The following is a 21,077-nucleotide window of genomic DNA, read 5'->3' as shown; positions in this document are numbered from 1 at the left end:
CAAGAAAACGTTTTCCTTCTCATAGGTCAGGTACAAATCTAAACTACTGATGATTGATTTCAGATGAGAAATAGCCCATCTATGAATATGAGCCTGAAAAGTTGTAATTTTAAGGCTTTTTTTGGTCAGAAATGAATATTTTTTTGAAAGAATGCATTTCAAATGGAGTCCCTTACTCTGGCTAGGATAAGACAATAATGCAGGAAAATGACCTCAGTTCAAAATAACTATTACTATGACTTTCTTCCATGACAATAAAAAAAATACATCAAGGGATGGTGCTTCACAACTATTCTGAACATATTTGAAAGCCAGTGGCACTGCCTGCAAAGGTTCACGCTGGTGCTGCTTAAATCATGCTAAAGGTTATTTCTGACACTTTGAAATTGGTCCGATGAACTTCATACAGCATATAATCATATTTTATGGTTAGAATTCGATTACAAGCTTAAGAGATGGCTAATGGGTAGTCAAATTACTTTGACACTTCAGAGGGTCTTTCTAAAATGAAATTAAAAATATATGGCAACAGATTTTCTAAAAACGTAATAGCCATACTTTCCTGGTGAATGCTTCACTATTTTCTTTCTAAGACTCATTACTCTTCTACATCATCTGCATTTTTAGGATCTTTAAGCATTTGCTTATCTTTCTGGCATTTTGAAGATAGTGTTAAAAAGTTCCCTGAAGATAATTCATCACCACAGATTAGGATAGGCACAGGCTGCTGGACTTTGGATAGGGCTGATAATTCATAGTTTTCTGCATATTAGTTTCATGAATATGAGCTGTATTTTAACTAAGCCATTTACTGGTTTGTTCTCAAATGGGGATGGAGGATTGGAATTGGAAATATCCAGCTGAGACATCTGTGGGAAGTGACTTGTGGGTAGGAAAAACATGGAAGAATTACTGCTCTCAACACCTTAGCGGCTGTTCGCCTGCCCAGGATACCTCTGTTCAGCAGCTCTGTGGGAGATGCTGCAAAGGGGAACACTCAGGAGTGGGTTGGCTGAGAGGTAGAGAAGGTGTCTGGGGTGAGTGAGCAGCCTCCGGCGGCTTTGTGGATAAGAGGTACCTGAGCACTGGGATGCTCTGGGTGAGGATGCAAACCAACAATTATTTTTTTGCCCTTTCTTCTCTTAGTGGCAATTAGAAGTCAGCATTAACAATGCCAGTATAATTTGAAATCTGGATTCAAAAGCGTTTTGCCTGCTTAGATGGAACAAACGCAGACATTGCCTTTACCATTGGGTCTCTCTATATAATGCAAGCGTAAAGATCTTCAGCCCTTCACTCTCTTCTGAGCTCTGGCTCTTTGCAGTCCAGTAACACCAGACTCTCAGCTTTTTACAAGATCCTACAAACTTTCCAGTAACTTCAGTGCAACTTTAACTTTTATTATTGCAAAGACATTTCAGAGGTGATTGCAAGTGCTGTGTATTTCTAGCACAGACGTTCTCTACCTTTATAAAGCTCAACAGATTGAGGCAAACCAGCAAAAATCTGCACGTAAATCTCTATCTCAGTGTTTCCCTCTATGCCATATGCTTTCAGGGAAGCAGAACCACTCTTCAAGTCTATGTTTCTTCAGGTCTCCACCAAGTTATGGATCTTTGATTATTTTTTTTTTTCAGTCAACTTCTTGGCTAGTCCCACAATCAAACAGTTGTGTGGCTCTCCACAGCATGCATGCATCTTCTTTTTCCTTTGTCTTTTTCCTTCTGTGTTTTTTTTTTTTTTAAATATGTTAGCATTAATACCTAGGTTCTTTGTAGCTCTTGTGAGGGAATGCCTGTCTGTCAAACTGCTCACGGGTGACCGGTGATACCAGGATTCCTTCATCTGGGCCTTGTGCCCTCTCCTAGCAGAAAAAAGCTAGTAAAATGCAAACTCGTAGTATTGTTCTGGAGCCTCCAAAAATGGGATGAGCAACACTTGGCTGGGTCCTTGTCATCCAGCTGCTATACTACAACTGGAGGATGGAGTTACAGCATGGAGTGTATAACACAAGCCCAACTGCCAGTGCTGTACCTCGGCTGGTCATGTTACTGCTTTGGAAATTCATGCAGTAGAAAGCTACGTCCAGGGAATAAAAAGCAAATCTCTTTATTATAAGGTTGGACCAGTTCCCATCTCTCCTCTTTAGTGCTCTGGAAAGAGGAGTGAGAGTAACAGAGCTCTAGATCCCAAGGTGAGACCTAGCGCCATACAACAGGCACTGATGGACAGACTTGCAGGCTGAGTGACTGGTGATGTATTCAAGTCCTCAGAGCTTCTCTTCACTTAACAGAGGTAAAGTGAAAGTATTTTACCAGAGTTCAGCTACTTTCAATAGCAATTACTAAGTATAAAACAGGACAGCTAGCAAAGCAAAACTAAATCCAGCTGAAATTAGTAAGCTTGCATTATTCCTCGATTGTACTTTAATAATCAAATTAGTTAAATCATTCAATAAGTAAGCAAAGACGCTGCCCTTTTAATTCCGACGGTGAGATGTAAAGAGATGGATATTTCTGTAATTAGAAAGCAGCATTGTCAATAATTTCACCGAAGACAAATACATGTATAAGTTGGAGGTGGTAAAAATATTTTAATACTGCAACCAGGGAAATGAAGCCTTAAAGCTAACTGTAAAGTTTCTCCTTTAGACTTTAGTTATTTTGTGGGGGTTTAACTTTTCTTTCCTGCATCACGACAGGTGGTACCTTAGACTTCCGTGGGTTGTAGAAGACACTGGTGCAGGGGTCTGCTGGTGGCTGGACTTCATCTTCCAGAGGGTTGTGTTGTATGTCTCTCGGGCCCAAAGGCCGAAGTTTCTCTACTAAATGGCACTTACTGCTTTTTAAAATTTCTTACTGGTTTGCCTTTTCAATTGTGGGTGCTTTAGCCACAACAGACTCCTTCACTGGCATTTCTTCCTGAAAGGGTGGCATGGGTCTGCAGTCTGGTACCTGAGCAGTCTGTTCTGAATCTCAAGTGGGATTACTTCTGCCAGTGATTTTTATAGCCTTTGTATTAAACAAGTCCTCATTTTTCAGCAAAATAGATTTTGGAATCCATGCAGAATGTTTCTCTTTTTAAGGTGGGGCGCTTTTTTTGTTTTGGTGTGTTTTGGGTTTTTTTTTTTTTGGTGAATGACAAAAGTGATGCAACTTTTTTTTTTAAAGGATAAACTCATTTTGAAGAATAAAATTAGGCAAATTTTCTGTGAAATCAGCTGATTTTTTTTTTTATGATTGGATTTACAACAGTGTACAGATTTCGGTAAAGTGACTTTATTTCTACAATCATGCCAGTTAGCCTAGAACCTAAGGGCTCATCTAAACCTGTAACAGACAGGCCTCTGTAGTAAAACTTCGGTTTAATTTATCCTCTGAACAGTTGTTTCCATTTATGTGTTGCATGTAGGAGAACAGTAATGCCCCAACCCATTGGAGAAACTCTAGAAGTTTCATTGGAGTTCCCTTTTGTAACGCTGTCGGTGTCTGTGGAAGCTCAGCCTAAAGAGGACTGAATGCTGCCCCTCAGGACAGACTGTTCTTTGGCATGGCGTGGCAGATCTCATAACAGGATTTTCCTCTTTAATAGGATTCTTTCTGGCCAGAAATTAGCAAAATATTGCCACTCATTCAAAATTGTTCATCTTCTATCTAAGCAGCAAAATAAGTGCTTAGATTTTCTATTTTTTTTCTTTTTCCCCAAAAAATCTTCGGTGTAAGTCACATCACATTTGTGAACCCTTAAACTGCCTCCTTTGATGTTCGTATTCCAAAGCACATCCACTAACGCACAAGAGAGAACCCAAGTGTACCTATGCGTCTCTGTCTACCCTGTTACACTCAGTCAGTATCTGGAGTCACAGACCACTCTGAAACATTAGTTCATGTGCTCTTCCCTTAAAATAGGGGGCAGAAAAAAGGATTTTATACTTGGTACAAATGCATGCGGAGAGCAAGATGTGGGATGAAAGGCTTGTGGAGCCAGAAGGAAGTGTTTGGTTCAGGCTGTGAGAGCACTGCCAGCTTTTCAGATGCAGAAGAGGCATTGTGGACCATTTCAAGTCCAGCACTATTAGGAGAAATCTAACAGCATTTGTTTTTCCTATACAGTTCTTTCATTAAAAATTAATATTTCCAACTCCTGGCTAGGAAATGTACCACTGCCTTTCTTAGATTTTTTCTTTTTTCCCCCACCTAAATATAGAAATGCTTTAAATACCATTGTAGCATGGTGAAAGTAAATATTAGGAGACTTTGTAGGTGGCATAAAGGGAAAAATTATTTTCATAGACATGCCTTTGAGGGACTCTACCCCGCTTTAAAAGGTGTGTCAGTAAGAGGTGGGAGAAAGATGCCTTGGTCTGTACTGCTTTTTCCTTAGAGACACTGATAATCAAGAGTCAGTATTTGATGTTACCTTTCCTCTGTGTTAACCCAGTTTTGCAGCCTTTTGAGAAAGAAGGTATTGGAACACTGTCTAATGTGTAATTTTTAAAGACTATTACTGAAAGATAGTGGGTTTTGATATTTAGTGTGGGATTTATACTGCCAAATTCAAATCCAAATGTAGGTGTTAAGTCTGAGCTAACAATGTAAATCCTGTAGGCTCTTTCTACAGGCAGGAGATAGAGCGTGACTCATCCTGTGGCAACATGTTTTTAGCTTTCTCCTGTTTGTGGAGGGAGCTTCTCTGGCTAAACCAGATACCTCTTGTTCAGAGGACCAAAGTCCCACCATTGGACTTTGGACTTTAGTTTTTGTCAAAATGCCTATGTCTTGGTGCTGGACAGCCTCCCCATCATTTTTTACGTGCTATTGCTCTGATCTTAGATTTAATCCTGTGCATTGCTCTGAAGCATCATCAGTAAAAGTATAATTAAAAAAAAAAAACAAAACAAAACAACAAACCAACAATGTCTTGAAGAAAAGTGTAAATGAAGTGCTAGAGAGATATCATCCCTCTGTCTTTAAGTATGTTTAGCAAAATTATGACCTCTAATCTATAGCAGTACAAAAAAATTTATAAAAGAAATATTGTCTTATGTATCATTTCTTGGGTGCCATCGGTTTCCTGCATACGGTTACTTGTCCTTCACATGTATTAGTGATGAAATCTAGAATTACTATGGGCAAGATGTTTTTGCGACTTAGTGATGGGTTCTGTGTTCCTCTGAATTACTCTCCTTTTTCAGAACTGTTTGAGACCTTTGTTATTGCTTTAGAAAGTTAGAGAGCTTGGAGTTTTTCTGAAGAATTTTCTTTTCATCTCTTCAAGGAAGAGGTTGAAATATGCATTGCTCACAGGCAGCTTCGCTTCACTAGACGCTGCTCTGAGGATGCTTTCTGAATCTTTAAAGTTGTTTCTGGAGGAAGTGAAAATACTGACGTCTTTTTCCTGGGGGTCCAAAGCAGCTGTTGAGTCTCACATAATCATAACAGATCTGCTTTGCCAGCAAGGTTATAAATGTCACAGAGACATTGTTTATTACATTTTATTTTAATTAGACTTCATCTTTGGCTCTGAACCAATTTGTTCAAGTTTTCTTCCACATCCTAAAATCATCCAACCACTGTAAATTTTCAAATAAAAAGCAATTACTATTGATGCCACAAAAAGTTATCTTCTTGTTGGCTGGCACGCGAAGCAATTATTTAACTTCTGACCTTCTTTTGGTTTTTAATTTGACTGAGATCTATTGGTGTTTCAGAAAACAAATATTTTTCTCCTTTACAGGCTTACAGATTTTCTCAGCTTCCTGAGATGGTAATGGGTTCTCCTCCTCCTCCTGTCCCTCCCAGAACAGGTCCTGTGGCTGTTGCCTCTCTCAGGAGGTATTTATCTGTTGTTTTATTTTAGGCACGATCTCTAAAAAACACTATTGTAATAAGAACTGGGGCAAACCCTGAAGGGGCACTTACAAGCCACTTAAAAGGCACTTATAAAGACACGTTCATAAAATTGGAAACATGTTTTTATTTCATTTTAACATGAAGAGGAAAGGAATAACAATGAATTTTCTCTTCTATTAGCTAATCGGTTTCAATAAAATTAGGAAATCCAGGCTCCGATTTCTTTTAAAACATGCTTTGCCTCAAGCCGTATAATGGTGTATTGTATTGCAGATGTGCAGTAGATAATTCACCCTGTTATTCTCCCCGCTTTTCTCTATTGTAAAGACTTGCAACAGGATATGTGTGAATTGTAAGATGTTTCTCAGTACCCCGGGTCCAGGGATTTCTGCCTCGCTTTCAGATATCTCATACCTGCATTTCTGAAGCCAAATATGGGCAAAAGCCTTAGCTCAGTGCATACGCTTTGCCTCTTCCTCACAGTAAGGCACTCTATAAAACGCATTTCAAGGAATTTTTAGTTCTGTGCTGGATGAACACATTTAGCCTTCAGTGCTGTGATGTTAGGTATCGCCTGGTGCCAACTGCAATCTGAGGCACTGCAGGCCTGCTGAGAGTTGCTGTGGAGCACCGAGGCCAAAGGAAACTTTTCTGAGTGGCTGCTAATGATATCGTAACTGCGTCCAAATATCCAGGATATGGTCACTGTCTGTTGACATATTCTTGTTCATCCATTATGTCTTAGCTCTAAAGCAACCAGGGGACACCATTTCAAAAGATGTTGGTACTTCCCAAGTGCAGTTACTGTTTTTTACCATAGTAGTCTCCTACTGTGTGACACCACATCGTATATACTGTAGTAATATGGTATTGTCTACAGCCTTGTGTTGATGAACTATGGTAAGGTAAAGCTCTGGTTTTTGTGTTGCATGTCACAGGCATTTGAAGCAGCAAACAAAGGCTCTATGCAGTGGTATAAAAATGCTTTGGCAAAGTAGTGACTAAAGAAGTTGTTCTCACACTTCTCCAGACTTATTTTTCTCCAGTTGTTCTCCAAAATTCTGTCATGCCAGAGCAAAATCAAATAGCTTGTTCCTAGCTGGCTTATCATAGTGTAGCTGATAGGCATGTATGTGGCTATGAATCTCATATGTCAGTTAGAATGACAAAGTTTCTATTTTTTTCTTTCTTAATGCACAGGTCTACATCGGATATCGGAAGCAAAGTGAGAATACCTGAGTCAAGTGGCGCAGATCAGGCCCAGCATCATGATCAGGCATCTTTTGCACCTGGTTCGAGAGCTCCGATGTCTATTGGTCCACTTGAACAATCAGCTTTTCACTCAGGTGAAAAAATAGTGCAGACCCAACTTGTGGCTTTGAGAGCCTCACAATTTATTTTGCATATAAATGAAGGTATGGGATATAGCAAATACAGATGATTATATGGAGGAAGGTGGTATTAGGTGGGGATTTTTCTGGTGCAACTGAAGGAGACCTACAAAGAATTGCTCCTTTTAAATGCAGCATCAGCTTCTGAGTGCTTCTGCACTCGTCCTGCAGAGCACCAGGAAATGGTCATTTCTGAATGTAAGATCCAGCAGTAGTGTACCAGATGGTCTTTGTTCAAGTATGGCATTCTGCTGGCTCACTGATAAGGACTCTGAATTATTAAAGCCCAGTAAAACAGTTCATCTGTACCACAAAATCCAGTGGAATTTTTAGGACTGGTACAGAGGGTGTTGCATGAAAAAGGCAGAAGTTGCAGTATTGGGACTGCAGTGTGACTCGCGTGTTGTGTTGCACCATGTACAGAAACAACAAAGCAGGAGAGATGGGTAATGGTGTTCTGAGAGGCATGGGAAATGAGGTGGATCCTTCCATGATTTTATCAGTCGAGAATATCAGACCAAGTGCTTGAAAACAGAGTATGTACAACGGAGCTGTAAGTAGTACTGCAGAGGGAGGCTTAATGGCATTCAGCTCTGCTTGGTGTGTAAGGAAAGGGAGGAGAAACAAGTGGACATGAAGAATAGCACGTGCGAGACAGATTTTCCAGCCTGACTGTGGGATGAGTTTTATGATTCCCTATTTCCTCTTGAGAAACTTAACCCCTGCTCTTGTCACAATAGTGGGCTGCTGAGGGGGTCAGTTGAAGATACGTGCCCCTTCCCTTCAGAACACAAGGCAGCAGTGCTTTTGCATAGTCAAGGTAATCCGTTAGCTCATCTCCCCATCTATTTTGGAGAAGGTAGTTCCTGCTCAAGTGCAGAACTTGTTTTGGGTCTAAACATCCCAATTTTAAAGGCCTAGTGAGTTCCTGGTACTTTTGATATGAATTTTGTTTATGAATGAATTGACTTAATCATGAGATGATGCTGATACAGTGTGTTGCTGGTACCTAGATGACATTTAGCTGGGAAAATATTTGAAATGGCTTCTTATTGGCAAAATGTGTTTTCTCGAAGATCTATAGAAAAGAGCTTGCAACATAAAAAAATTTACAGTCAGTTCAAAGTTTTGAAATTAGTAGGTTTATTAGACATTGCTCTGTTAATCTGCCAGAAAATTTTCTTTCTTAGCTTCCTTAGAAGTTACCTGCATTGTATTCAGCATCATCTACTGAGAATAATAATGTGCATATGCAAATCTGTTGTCAATTAATTAAATATAGTCCGTTTGAAAGATCCATTGTACTCTCACTTCTTGTCATACCTTCTGCAAACGGTGCGTGTGAATCTGAAAACAGCAGATGCTCACCCTTTCATTTTAAAGCATTTCAAGCTATAAAATACGCCATGCTACCAAGAGCTCTTTCTTCATCTGCAGTAATGTGTTCTTTGTGATGTACTTTTTTATAATTTCCAGTGATGTGGAGACTTTATTGCTGTATGTTACAAACAGGTGTGTGTGTGCAGTTCAGAAGAGACCAAGTGTCCTCTGTGTACATGTGGAGCTTGCCAGAATTGTTCTGGGGGTAGTTGGAGGAAACTTTTGTATATGATAGATGCTACAAATGGCATAATTCAGGAAAAGACAAGGAGGGTTGCAGAAACCTGCAACTGAAATACAAACAAGGATTTCTAAAGTTCTGATAGGAAAATAAATTTGTATTGCCTCAATAGACAAAGAAACATTGCTGCGGGTGCTGATATGGCATGCAGCAGCCTAATGTTGGCTCATGCAGCCCTGCAACATAATCTTTTAGATGATGATGTTGCAGTAAGAATTGGGATAAGGTATTACATCACCTATGAGTGTTCATTTTGAATAGTAGCTTATTTTGCTGTGGTTAAATTAAAAGACCATTTTGGTGTAGAAGCCATGTGTCATCTACAGGAGCAGCACTTTCTTTGTACATGTCCAAAGAATGCTTATTTCCAGCCTTGCTAACTCCTTTAAAATAGCCACCCTTGCGCTGTCTGTGACCTGGGAAGAACAAAGACTGCCCACACCTCCTCTCTTAGACCACCTCCTTGCAAACCAAGGGGCTGGAGGAACTGGGATAGAGGTCCTATGAAATACCCTGTGGCTGCCTGCCATGCAGACATACATTGTAGATCCCACTGGTCCATAGCAATTCCACAGGGACTGCTTCTCTGAGGTCTGGGTGACTCCAGCATCCCCCCTGACATAGTGCCTTTTCACCTACAATCTCATGTCAAAATGAAAGCTAGGACTTAGTCCCTAACAGTAGAAAACACTTTGTAACTGTAAAGAGTTTTTAGCCCACATGTTGAATGATGTATCTTTCATTTTTCTTCCAATTTTTTCTAATTTTTTTTTTTGAGGCAGTGTTGAAACAGATGATATGTTTCTGCTCTGGAGGCAATTGTGCTACAAAATGTATTTTTCCTCCTCTTAGCACACCCTGATTGCATCCACAGCCCTTCTGGCCTAAGACTGCACGGGAGGTTGTTGAGAACCTGTAAGATCCTGGTTTTGTGGAGACTGCTCTGGGGATGGGTGTCACTGTTCAAGTCTTTCTATGTATAGGCCTATGCAGCATTTGCAGTACCTGTCAGAGTAGGCAGCGTAACCCTCTTGCAGAGTGTTCAGAAGTGGGGATGTGCCAGGGCTGTAAATTACATTCTGGGGAGCAGATATCTGAAGCAGCCAGTAAGAGGCAGTAAATTTCTATCAATTATTCTCTGTTTGATGTTTGGGGGAATGCCCATGTCTTGCCATTTTGTCAGCACCTCTTACGTAGTGGTATCATATCTACCGAGGGCCGTTAGTTGCAATATTCAAACGATGTGCAGTTGGAAGGGAGAGGAATGCATTGACTCTAGCACAGAGCCAGTGCCCATCTGTGGAATGTTATTGTACTTAGTGAATCACAGGTTGTAAGGGACCTCAGGGATCATCTAGTCCAACCTTTAAAAGGAGTTGTACTTTATTTTCTTATAGTGTTTACTGGCTCTTCTGTTTTCACATAAATGACGTTATTTTTGCTATACTCTGTGAATCTGAAAAGTAAAATACATGTCCACGTATTGTGAGTACTCAAAGCACACCGTCCACATGCTTTATTTACTACCTGATAAAGATGATAAAGAGCTTTCCCACCCAGGATTTAGGAATGAGGATTTTATGACCGTAGTGTAGCAGTGGCACACTGCTGGTCTCTATCTTTGAATGTAAATAGACACTAGAGGAAGGAAGTCTTGCTGGACAAGCAAGTTGTTTGTGTTTTATTCTAAACTTGGCAAATACATGGAGTTATGATGGCTTCTCTTAAGGGAAATAGTGGGAGCAAGCAATAAGATGCTGGTTCTCCAGATAGCCTAGTTATATCCTGTGGGTAATCTGAGTAATTACAGCACAAACCATGTTGTTCCATGCACCTCTGTGAGCCCCAGGAAAAAACCCTACCTGGAAGAGCAGATGTAACCATATCCAGAGCTTTGGCTGAACCTCATACTAGGGAGGCTGGTTCCCCACTGAACTTGGGGTACGATAGTGGAATTTTAGTAGAAGTCTTCCTGGCCATCCCAATGCATGCATCTTGATCAAAATGTGGTAAAACAGATTTGGTGACAAGAAGTTTCCCTGGAAATAATTAAGGCATAGCTGCATAATTTATTGCAGTTGTAGACTGTCCTGGAAAAGGAATTGAGCAGGTAGAGCCTTGGTATTTTTATGGAAGCATTAAAATTTTATAATGGGGTTGCTGAAATTACAGCCTTATCAATGTATCACTCACTCTATTTTATAGGCTTTGTGCCTAGAGATATTAACACAGTTTTACTGTGTAAACTGAATAGTCTATAACCTGCTGTTGAAAAGAAAGGTGCACTGCTCTGAAACCCATGGTAACCACAGCTGAAAACTGAACATATGGAAGCAAAAGTAAGAGGAAAAAAGCCTGTTTTTTCTAATGATTCAAAGTTTTGATGAAGGTAAGTTGTTACAGGGATTAAGTGCTAAGGACTAAGTCTGAATATCTTTGTCTGAAGGCTGTGTATGATTATATACACAACTGCAAATCCTGCCTTCTCCAGTATTTCCCAGCATTATAGAGATGTTCTAGTCAGATGGTGGGAGCCTTACATCCCGATGGTGATCACATTCTCATCAATGAAAGAAAAACATTTTAAAAATTACTGAGGCCAGTTACTTCAGAAGCATTATATTCTAATTTATAACTGAAAATTTCAGCTACTAATTACATCTACTCTCTTTCTTAATAGGAAATACCGTACCAGCAGTGTTTGCCATACCAGCAGCAAACCGACCTGGCTTCACGGGCTATTTTATCCCAACACCACCCACTGCATACAGGAACCAAGCCTGGATGCCCTATGCTGGGGAGAACGAATTACCAGGGCAGTGGGCAGACTCAGTAAGCATCCTTGCTTTTCTAACTACATATATTTTCTGTGATTTGCAGAGGAGGGGTTTTAAGCAATGCTAATTGATCAGCAAAGAATCTTGAGCAAGATAATTCTTCCTTGAATGGTAATAACCTCTAGTAATGAAAAGTTATGAGAGGCAGCATAGATACTTTAGCTGTCCATCCCATAATCTGGAAGTAAGGTCTTTTAGAGAGTTAAATCATTCGCTAGGTTAGGGCCTGGCACCCATTCAAAGTTAGTGGGTTAGGTACCATTTTTCTTTCCCAAGACACAGGTTAAATATTTGGATAAGCACATGACAGGAGAAGGTGATGGTGCCTTGCAAGGTGGCCTTATGCTGTTTGGAAGCTGGGGAGCATCTTTCCCTCCTGGAGGCTTCTCTCAAGACAGCCCAGCTCCCAAATCCTAGCTCCCAGCTCTGCTGCAGCCCTGCTGTGCAATGTTTAAAGTCCTTCTGCAGGCTGCAGTGACAGATCATAAATTAAATAATTAATTGCACAATCCGAGTCTGGGACAGATGTCATGTTTAGCCCAAAGTGTACCTACATTTCAAAGAAATCAAGCTGAGACATCCTAAAACATATTAGAGTAGTTTATCATGTTTGAATCAATTACTAAAATTTAGGTGTTGTTTTTTTTCTATTAGGAAAAAAAAAAAACGCAATTCTGCTGCTTGAGCTCACACCTGGTATTTATGCAGAACCAGTTCAGCTAAAAAACTGGGAGATGGATTCTGTTTCCTGTGTATATCATCAACAGAATATTTTAGTGAATTGTAGTTGGAGTCTATTAGTTGGCTTTGAGCAGCTAAGCAGGCAACAACATGGTCATATAAATGTTCCTAGGGGCAGCTATTTGTTGCAAAATCTTTATTACTACTCCTGATTCCTGTGAGGAAAAGAATTCAGTTTGACTGTCAGATGCAAGTCTGAATTTGTAGGCTGAACTGTTAAGAAAAAAGAAGTATGTTCATCTGTAAGCTAAGCACATCTACTAATATGCCCCTGACACGTGGGGGCTTATGATGCCATCGTACAGATTCCCTTCCCAGAGCTGCCCTTTAAAGCATTGAAACTGTTTTTCTTTTCATTGGCATTTTTTTGTTTGGGTGTTTTTTTTTTGTTGTTGTTGTTTTTAACCCTACTGACATTTTAAATCTCAGAGGCCCACTGTGTCTGAGCAATCATTTTAAACTTTTTAAGAAGAAAAAAAACCCCAAAACAAAACAGGAAAAGTATTTTACTTGTCTTCCATTTTTTTCTGTTTTGTATCCCTACTCCTTGGCTGCAGTCCCATGAAAAAAAAGAGTCAGATATCACTTGTGTTCAGTCTCCCCTTTTGACAAACTGGACAAAACTGGAGCACAAGTCTCCATCCCCCAGTTCATTCCTCTGGAAGAAGAGTGTAACCCAGTTGTGGGTTTCCCTGTCTTCAGGGAAAGAGGTGGGAAGAGCACGTGGTGCTGGTGGACCATACACAAACAAATGCAGAGGGATGCGATAAGCTGAAGTCTGAAAAATAACTGTGCCAATATAGAATTCAAAGGAGAAAAATACTCCTTTTTAGTGTCACTTACCCACTACAGAGCTTTAACAACTTCCTGTTACTCAGACTTTCAGCCCTCCTGTGACTTTGCAGAAAAGAGGAAAAAATGAAAACCAAAGCACTTCAGCTTCTACAATGAATTTGCACCTCCTCATGACGGCAAATCTGCCAAGAAGTTGTCTTTATTTGAAAATCATTACTAGAGGAACTAGGAATAGTGTTAGCAGTGTAATGCAGTCAGAAACCCTGAGTAAAACTGCAAAAAATAAAGATCTAAAGTAATACTCAGAGGTTGATTTCTGGATGCTTTCTGGTTTCTGACCCTGTAGATTATAGCTCAATCTTGCTATCAAGGTTTTGTTGACAATTACTAAGAACAGAGGCTTAATATCTATAAGGTGAAAATTGAAGATCTTTACTTTTCCTGCATTTCTGCTAGCTGACTGTAAACAAGGGGAAATGGAAGACTGGAGATTTGGCAACAAAGAATTATCTTATAAGCTCAATTTACTGTAATGTACTATTTTCTCAGTTAAAAGGTAAGTATTGAAGCACTAAGTTTTGTGGGAGGAGGGAACTGTATCCGACAAAGCATTTATTTTCCAGATTGCTAGGTGCTGCTAAGTGAAAGTAGTACCCTGGTGGCCTCTAGCGGCGTGTTCACATGTAGTACTACTAAAATGTTTGTCTTTTGAATAATCTGTTGTAAACTAAACAGAGGCAACTGCATTTAATGATCACTTTCATATCATGCCTGCTTCCTATGTTGCTCTCATCACACCATACTGAACATGATGTTCTCTTCATCACTTGATGGATATCCAAAATCGTATAGAGCATGTGTAAACCCTAGTTGTCAGGTTTCATAAGTTCTTAGATGCCTGAAGTGGCAAGATTTTCAAAAGCACCCAAGGGGTTGTTAACCTCTCACAGGGCCAGAGCCAAATGGGATTTAAGCAAAAGTCCAAAGCTGTCATTCTGAAGTCCATGCTGAGGTCCCATGCTCCCCAGAAGGTATATAGAATTGGCAGATGTTTCACATCTTGACATTTCAGTCTGCTTGCAGACACTGAAAATTCTGAAATTCTGCTTCTGGTATACCCACCAAAGCTTTAGCCCTGGTGGGTGAAGTACCTTACACCTCTAGCCTGACTGAAATCCAAAAATTAGCCAAGACACCTGCCTGGCCGCCTGTGTTATATGCTTATATAAGACCTTAATGTATTTGGAAGGTCAAAAACATGTGTTTTTTTCCATTTAAAGCAAAAAGCATTACAAGGTTAACTCTTCAGTGATTAAACATCGTGGAAATTTATCAGTTAACTTACAAATGTTCTGAGTTCTTATAAATATTCTGAGTATAGTGTAGGTAAGTGTAGTTTTCTGGGTCACTCAGTTCATAAAAAAGCATCACTGAACTTCCCTTACGTGTCATGGGCATAGACTAGGATGATAAACTGGTAAGCTTTTTCTCAAGGAGAAATTATCTTGTCCTAGTAATAGGTTATGGGTTGCCTTCTGTAACAACATAAAGCCTTCAAAATGAAGGGCTGTAGATTCCCGTTTTATAGACTTTTTCAAAACGTAAATAAATATTGTTTTTATTTGAAGCCTTAAAAACTTCTGAGGACTACAAAGACTGGTATCGTGGTTCATGGATTTGTGAAGGAGATTTAATTTCTCACAGTGACTAAACGGCCTACATTATTCTTTTAGTTTTAGCCAGTATAACATGGGGCTGAAATCAGTGAAGTTAAAACAGAGCAAAATTGTGAATCCCTCATGTATTTCTGTTAAATGTGGCCAGAAATCCAGATACTTCTGAGAAGTCAAACCTCCTTTCCAGTGCTGAGTTTCCAGGTTGGCATACCTGAGTTTATCCCTGTTGTCTGGATCTAGTGAGTTTTTGTTAGGAACAGTAATTTCAGAGACTTGGCTGACTTGCATTAGACAGTGGCTGCAAATCAACACACTCTCCTTTTCTGTTCTAGGCTTTTTGCTGTCCTGAAACGTAGTGGTGCTGTCTGTTTAAAACTGAAATGTTTAGGAGGACTAGTAAGCAGAGAACACACTTTCAGTAAAGCTTTCTCCCTTTGACCTTTTGTAGTGATGATAAATTGGGGCACGCAATGTTTCCTCTGCTAGGCATGTTTGCTGCCACAGTCTGGGGAGTTGAGTGCCCGGTGCATTGACACATGTACAAGACAGACATTTGTAAAGGATTATTTAGGAGTATGAGGCTTACGTTCTCTTCATATGGTCCTATCTGTTACATCTTATTCTGCCCTGGGGAGGTTTGTGCACCTGGCAGGTGGCACTATAGATCAACTATTCTATATAATTTTGTGTAATTACAATGCTCCACAGGTTCCATTACCTGGATACATCGAGGCTTATCCAAGAACCCGTTACCAACATAATTCTCCTTCGCGACTTCCTCGCCAATACAGCCAGCAAGCAAGCATGCATCCCAGCCTGGAGCAAGCTCCTCTGCCATCCACCGCAGCTTCTCAGCAGAGCCTGACAGAAAATGACCCATCCGATGCTCCTCTCACCAACATTTCTACAGCTGCCCTCGTAAAGGCAATAAGAGAAGAAGTTGCTAAACTGGCCAAGAAGCAAACAGATATGTTTGAGTTCCAGGTCTGATATCTTTTGTGCACGGGACTTGTATTGTGCAACGTGGGGTAGCCAAGGAAGCAACTCTTTTAATTTTCAGTTTCAAACTTGCTGTGTATTGTGCCAAAGTGATGGCATTTTCCTCTGAAAAGTCAACACTATGAAATGACTTAAAGTAGAACAACAGGACTCTGAAGATATGTAATTCTGCTTGCCAGCTAAGGAAATGCTGCCAGGTAACTGTTTAATATGGATAAGATTGATCATATGCAATTGTTTGTCACTCAGCTCTTGTATTATGACCCATCGTCACTAGAGATGCTGCTGAACATGTCTGCACCACACGACGTTTCATTTGCAGGCACAAAGTTAGAGCTGCTGAAAATAACTTCTGCATGTCAAAACTTTGATTAAAGAAGAAAATACAGTAGAACATGGTTAGCTAGAGGCCACGGTAGGTGTGGCGGTGGCCATGTTAATTGTTTGCTGCAGGACATTGTGTAAGGGATACCGATTTCAGCAATGCAGTATCATTCAGCCTTTTCATTCTAGAGACCGTATTCAAACCAAAAGAATTTGAGATGAGTAGGTAATACAAATAAATGTCCTGTAAATAGCCCCAATTCTCATCCTATTAACAGTACAAAGAAGTGAAAGAAGAGAAAACTGTGAAGAAGGTTAATGTATTTTGATAATCGGTGGCTACCGTGTCTCTGAATGCCACCGATGAGTTATGCAGGAGATTTTTTTCAGGCTGAGAGAATCAGTGCATGAATAGCCAACAAAGGATATTGGTTCTAGAAGCTTCCAGGAGAAATGAAAAAGGTTATTTGCATTTGCTCTATATTCAGGCTTATCGCTCTGAATGCATGTGAAGCTGGTAAACCTGAGACGTTTGAGGAAGTCTTTCCAACCTGGAAAAATGGATACACCTGCTTGGACAAGAAAACCTCTGTTTAATACAGTGCTTTTTTTCTCTTTCTTAAACAACGATATCTACTAAAGTGATGCCAGAAAGTGCTACCTGAAGCTGCAGTTGATTGTGATTACACTGGAATAGTGAATGTACACCTAGGAAGCTCTGAATGTAGAGGACTTGATTATTACATTAACATGTAAATAAGTAAATGGTTACATGGATTAACAAAAATACTAATGTTCTGTGAAAAAGAGAGCATTTCCAGAAATTATGCTGACTTTATATTGTGCAAGATAAAGGTCACTAATTGTTAAACTGCATTGTTGTATGAATCCAACCCCCAAAGAAAATCAAACCAGTTGAATGGACAATAGTTCATCTTTTGCAGTTGTACAAAACAGTTGGAGATCATGAACAATTGTTTTCAGTTCCTTCAGCAATTAGCTTCAGGAACTGAAGTTGTTGCAAAATATGTTGTGTTGGGCATGTTTGATGTCAACTGGAGTTAAAGGTAATGTCCTTCGTTTCAATAAGTTATTTAGTTATCCTCAATTGCTTATGCTATTTTGTCTGATCATTTCATTTCCCTGAGTTTCTTTGGTCTGTACTGAGGTGAGAAAGGGAACTTGGTTTAGCTTTTCGGCCATCAGTAAGATGAGAGGAAAAGGAGAGAGGAGACTAGAATAGGGGATAGAAGAAATTGATGAAGCACAAACTTTTAAAGCAGAGCTATTTTTTCCCCAAATAATTATATTATAAACCCTGACTGAGGTTGTGATACATAGTTATCCTAGAATATACAGATATCTTCTGCTCCAATATCTTAAATATTGCAGAAGCTTTTGGAATGCTAGCTAATCTTTCAACAAATGTGAAATTTTGTTTTTATTATTTAAAAATCAGATATAAATAAAATGTATTTTTGTAATTTCTATGTATATATGTGCTGTATGTTTATATGTGGACTAGTCTGCTATAGTCAGAAAACTTCCATAAACCGAGTACAAAAAAAGAAGAAAAAACCCTAGTAATTTTAATGATTAGTATAAACATGCTATGTCTGGAGTACACAAATATACATTTGGGTGACTTGGATACTAAACAACCAAAGAAACTCAATCTTTCATATAAATATAAGTCTAATAAAGACAGACTGCTGTCTCAGTTACCTGTCAGCCAATTAATACTGATCTTATCAGTGTAATACAATACATCCAAATGTGGTTTTGTGTTGGATTAATAGCTGCCTAAGAGTATCACACTTTAAAATAACAACTTAAAAATACTGCACCAAACTCAGCATGGCATAAAATAGCTAGTTGTGGTTGGCTTCAGTGGGAACTTCACTCGCTGAGAGCAAAGCTGAGTTTCTCTGTTAGGATTTGTCTATACATGCAAGTTTCACTAGAATCCCTTGAACAATATTCTGCTTATTTTTCAGTCATTTAAATCATGGTAACATAAGTGCAGACATAAATGAAGAGCGGCTTACTTTTCTTTAGCCTAAGCTGGTTCATAGCTGGCTTAAGCTAACTTGATGAGAGAAATCTACACTAAATTTTGCCAACCACATTTTGCATCAGCTTTATTACCTCAGTTTTTGAATGATTTCTCTATTTAGCCCAGTGAAGTTTTGCGAGTAGATTGGCCCTTCTACACCACGGAGTGAAATGTGCTCTGAAATAAATTTCTGTATCTTAGACTCCAGTTTTGCAGAGTTATCCTAAAGCTGCAAGTATTGGAAGCAGCAGCAATCATGTGGATGCGAGTGCTGAAGCAATAGAGATGGGAAGGGTGATGTTACGATGTATTCACAAAAGTCACAGGAGGTAGGATGTACCAGATTTAAACAGCATCTTTGGGACACTTAGTTCTGCTTGTAAATCTGTACCAATTCTTAAATTTAAGCAATTTAGTAGCTCTATTGAAAAATGTTTGAGGATAAAGCTAAGCATATATCTTGCCATACTGGAAATTCGTAGATGTACAGGGTTTGAATGCCTACATGCAAACAAAATGAACAAATAGAAAAACTCCACATAAAAATGTTTCAATAGCCTTCTAGAAACAGAAACCATTTCAGGAAAGTTAAACAAAGTACTCTTTATACTACTGAGGAAGACCTGTTAGCCTTTCAAAATTAATTTTGTTTGGTATTGTATCGATGATGTGCAGTCTACTGAATATTCCCTCAACCATCACTCTCAAACCATTGTGGTGCACTTTATTCACAAAGACATTTTACATTCTTCATTCATAATGGCTTTTTATCTTGTTGATAATGTTTCTGTATTTTTTTTTAAATACAAAGTAAGATTATATCAAGACAGTAAGGACATTCCTGGGAAAGAAAAATCATGCTGTAATATTTATACTGTCTGAGCACAAAGCAATGATAAAGTGAAAATATAGTGTACAAATAATTTGTAATATAATAAACATTTTGTATGGCTACAATTACAATATAGTTTTCCAATATTGATTTCAAAGAAGGAAATATACCTGTTTAAAGTTATAACATCATCAAAATATATTAATGCCATTTTTACTGATAAAAATTCAGTCATTAAGGCTTTTCTACCAACTGTCCCAATGTTCTTTAAAAATATGTTAAATGCTAAGGTGAAAATACCACTTTTTGTGTACCAGTATGTTGATGTTCTGACCGCTATTTGTCTTCAGGCTTGCAATTCATCAGTAGAAATATCTGCAAATTAAATGCACGTAAAATAACTTCTCGGTATGTGTGTAGTGACCACTCACAGTAGGTATACTATGTGGACATTTGTTAACAGTAGTAGTACTGTAACTTTAAGAGGATAAGAGGGTACTCTTGACAGTCTTTTTTTTGAGAAAAACCATATTATCTGCATTTGAGAGAACCTCTAGCACTCAGTGTAGAAATATCAATAATATTTGTATCTAATAATATCATGGATGGAACTTGATAGAAGTGCACATAAATCCTCTACAGAGAAATGGGGAAATTATCATAAGTAATGATCGTTTCTTTTCCAGACTAACTTTGAAAAGGTGAGACATGGAGGAAAGAAAACTTAAGTGCAAAGCAGGTAGAAAAAGCAGCATTGGATTGAGTAGCAGAACTGAAGTGAGGCCTCTGTCCTGTTAAAGAGATGACACATACAAACTACAGCTTTTGTTATATTTCAGGATGTCTGACTGTAAATAATTAATTACATTTTAATGCACATTTATAGTCCCACATTGCAAACAGAAGCTGGCAGTTAGCTCTTGTAAAAGTCTGAGGGAACTTGAAAGCAACAGGTTTTCTGAGCTAGCAGGAGAAGTCACTTCATTTTGCTGACTTTGTTCATCCTGTACATGTCTGAGCAGCTCTCAGTAGTGTGCAAGGATGCTGTAAATCAGTTACGGTCCTGACCTTGCATTTCTTGTACATAAACAAATCTCAGTGGCTTCCCATATCTCACTGACATGAAATGGGATAGGAAGAGAACAAGTGTGAGATCATACAAAGGATATTAACAGGTCAGGAGTGCCTTAATGGTCTGGAAGCCATGGATCTTCTGTTGTGTGCTAACTCATCCCTACCAGAAAACGGTGGTGTTTGGCAGCTGTCCTCGACAAGGTGCACTCCTTTAATTGTCAATGACTAATTCATATAAATTAAGACTCAGTCCTATCACAAGAGACTGTAGCAATTAATGCTTCCACTCCTTCATGTAAGCCATGTGCATTCTCTGTGTAGCTCCACATGAGAGTGGCATAATTAACACGAGTGGTTTCCAGTTACTCAGAGTAATCTCTTGTAATAAAACACCAATATGGGATTTTATATGTATTCTACTACATCATTAGGAGGGGGAAAAAAGACATGATCATACAGTATATTAATAGCATCAGCCTTTTTTTTAAAGGCTTTGTGAAAAAGACACAGTTTGGTCTGCTAAGATCAGGACTGCTCACTAGTCCGAGTGTGTGTAGGGCAACAGCCCCCTTCTGCTCGGTGTGCTGTTGTGGCTGATGGAGCACATCTCTCCTCTCGCCGCTTACCGCCACTCCATAGAAGGGTACAAGCACACCGCTTTTTTTGCATAAGACAGATGTAATTTTGAAAATCAATATTTGGGGTAAATAACATCTACCTAGTTCTCTGTGACCAGATGTGTTACTGGCCTACTAAGCAGTGTATGTTCAAAGAGAAATTAATTAGCTCAAGCTTGTTTACTATAATGTTATTTAGACGTAGCACTGTAGACTTTGTAACAGTGCTCTATGGAATCAGTATATCAAATGGTAACTTACA

General features: G+C 39.1%; 1 protein-coding gene across 6 annotated transcripts in view; it reads left to right on the top strand.

The window, feature by feature from the left end:
* Positions 1 to 19,255, top strand: part of KIAA1549L (KIAA1549 like) — a 136,610-nt gene extending 117,355 nt beyond the window's left edge. For all 6 annotated transcript variants that reach the window (XM_064452791.1, XM_064452789.1, XM_064452788.1 and 3 more), the window contains 4 exons: positions 5,737 to 5,834; positions 7,053 to 7,198; positions 11,545 to 11,696; positions 15,622 to 19,255. In XM_064452791.1, the coding sequence (XP_064308861.1) occupies positions 5,737 to 5,834; positions 7,053 to 7,198; positions 11,545 to 11,696; positions 15,622 to 15,903 (678 nt within the window). In that variant the 3' untranslated portion in view covers positions 15,904 to 19,255. The remainder of the gene's footprint in view (positions 1 to 5,736; positions 5,835 to 7,052; positions 7,199 to 11,544; positions 11,697 to 15,621) is intronic.
* The last annotated feature ends 1,822 nt before the right edge of the window (positions 19,256 to 21,077 follow it).

Source organism: Phalacrocorax carbo, chromosome 5, assembly GCF_963921805.1.
Source record: "Phalacrocorax carbo chromosome 5, bPhaCar2.1, whole genome shotgun sequence".
NCBI classification, from domain to species: Eukaryota; Metazoa; Chordata; class Aves; order Suliformes; family Phalacrocoracidae; genus Phalacrocorax; species Phalacrocorax carbo.
This window is presented reverse-complemented; position numbering and strand designations above follow the sequence as displayed.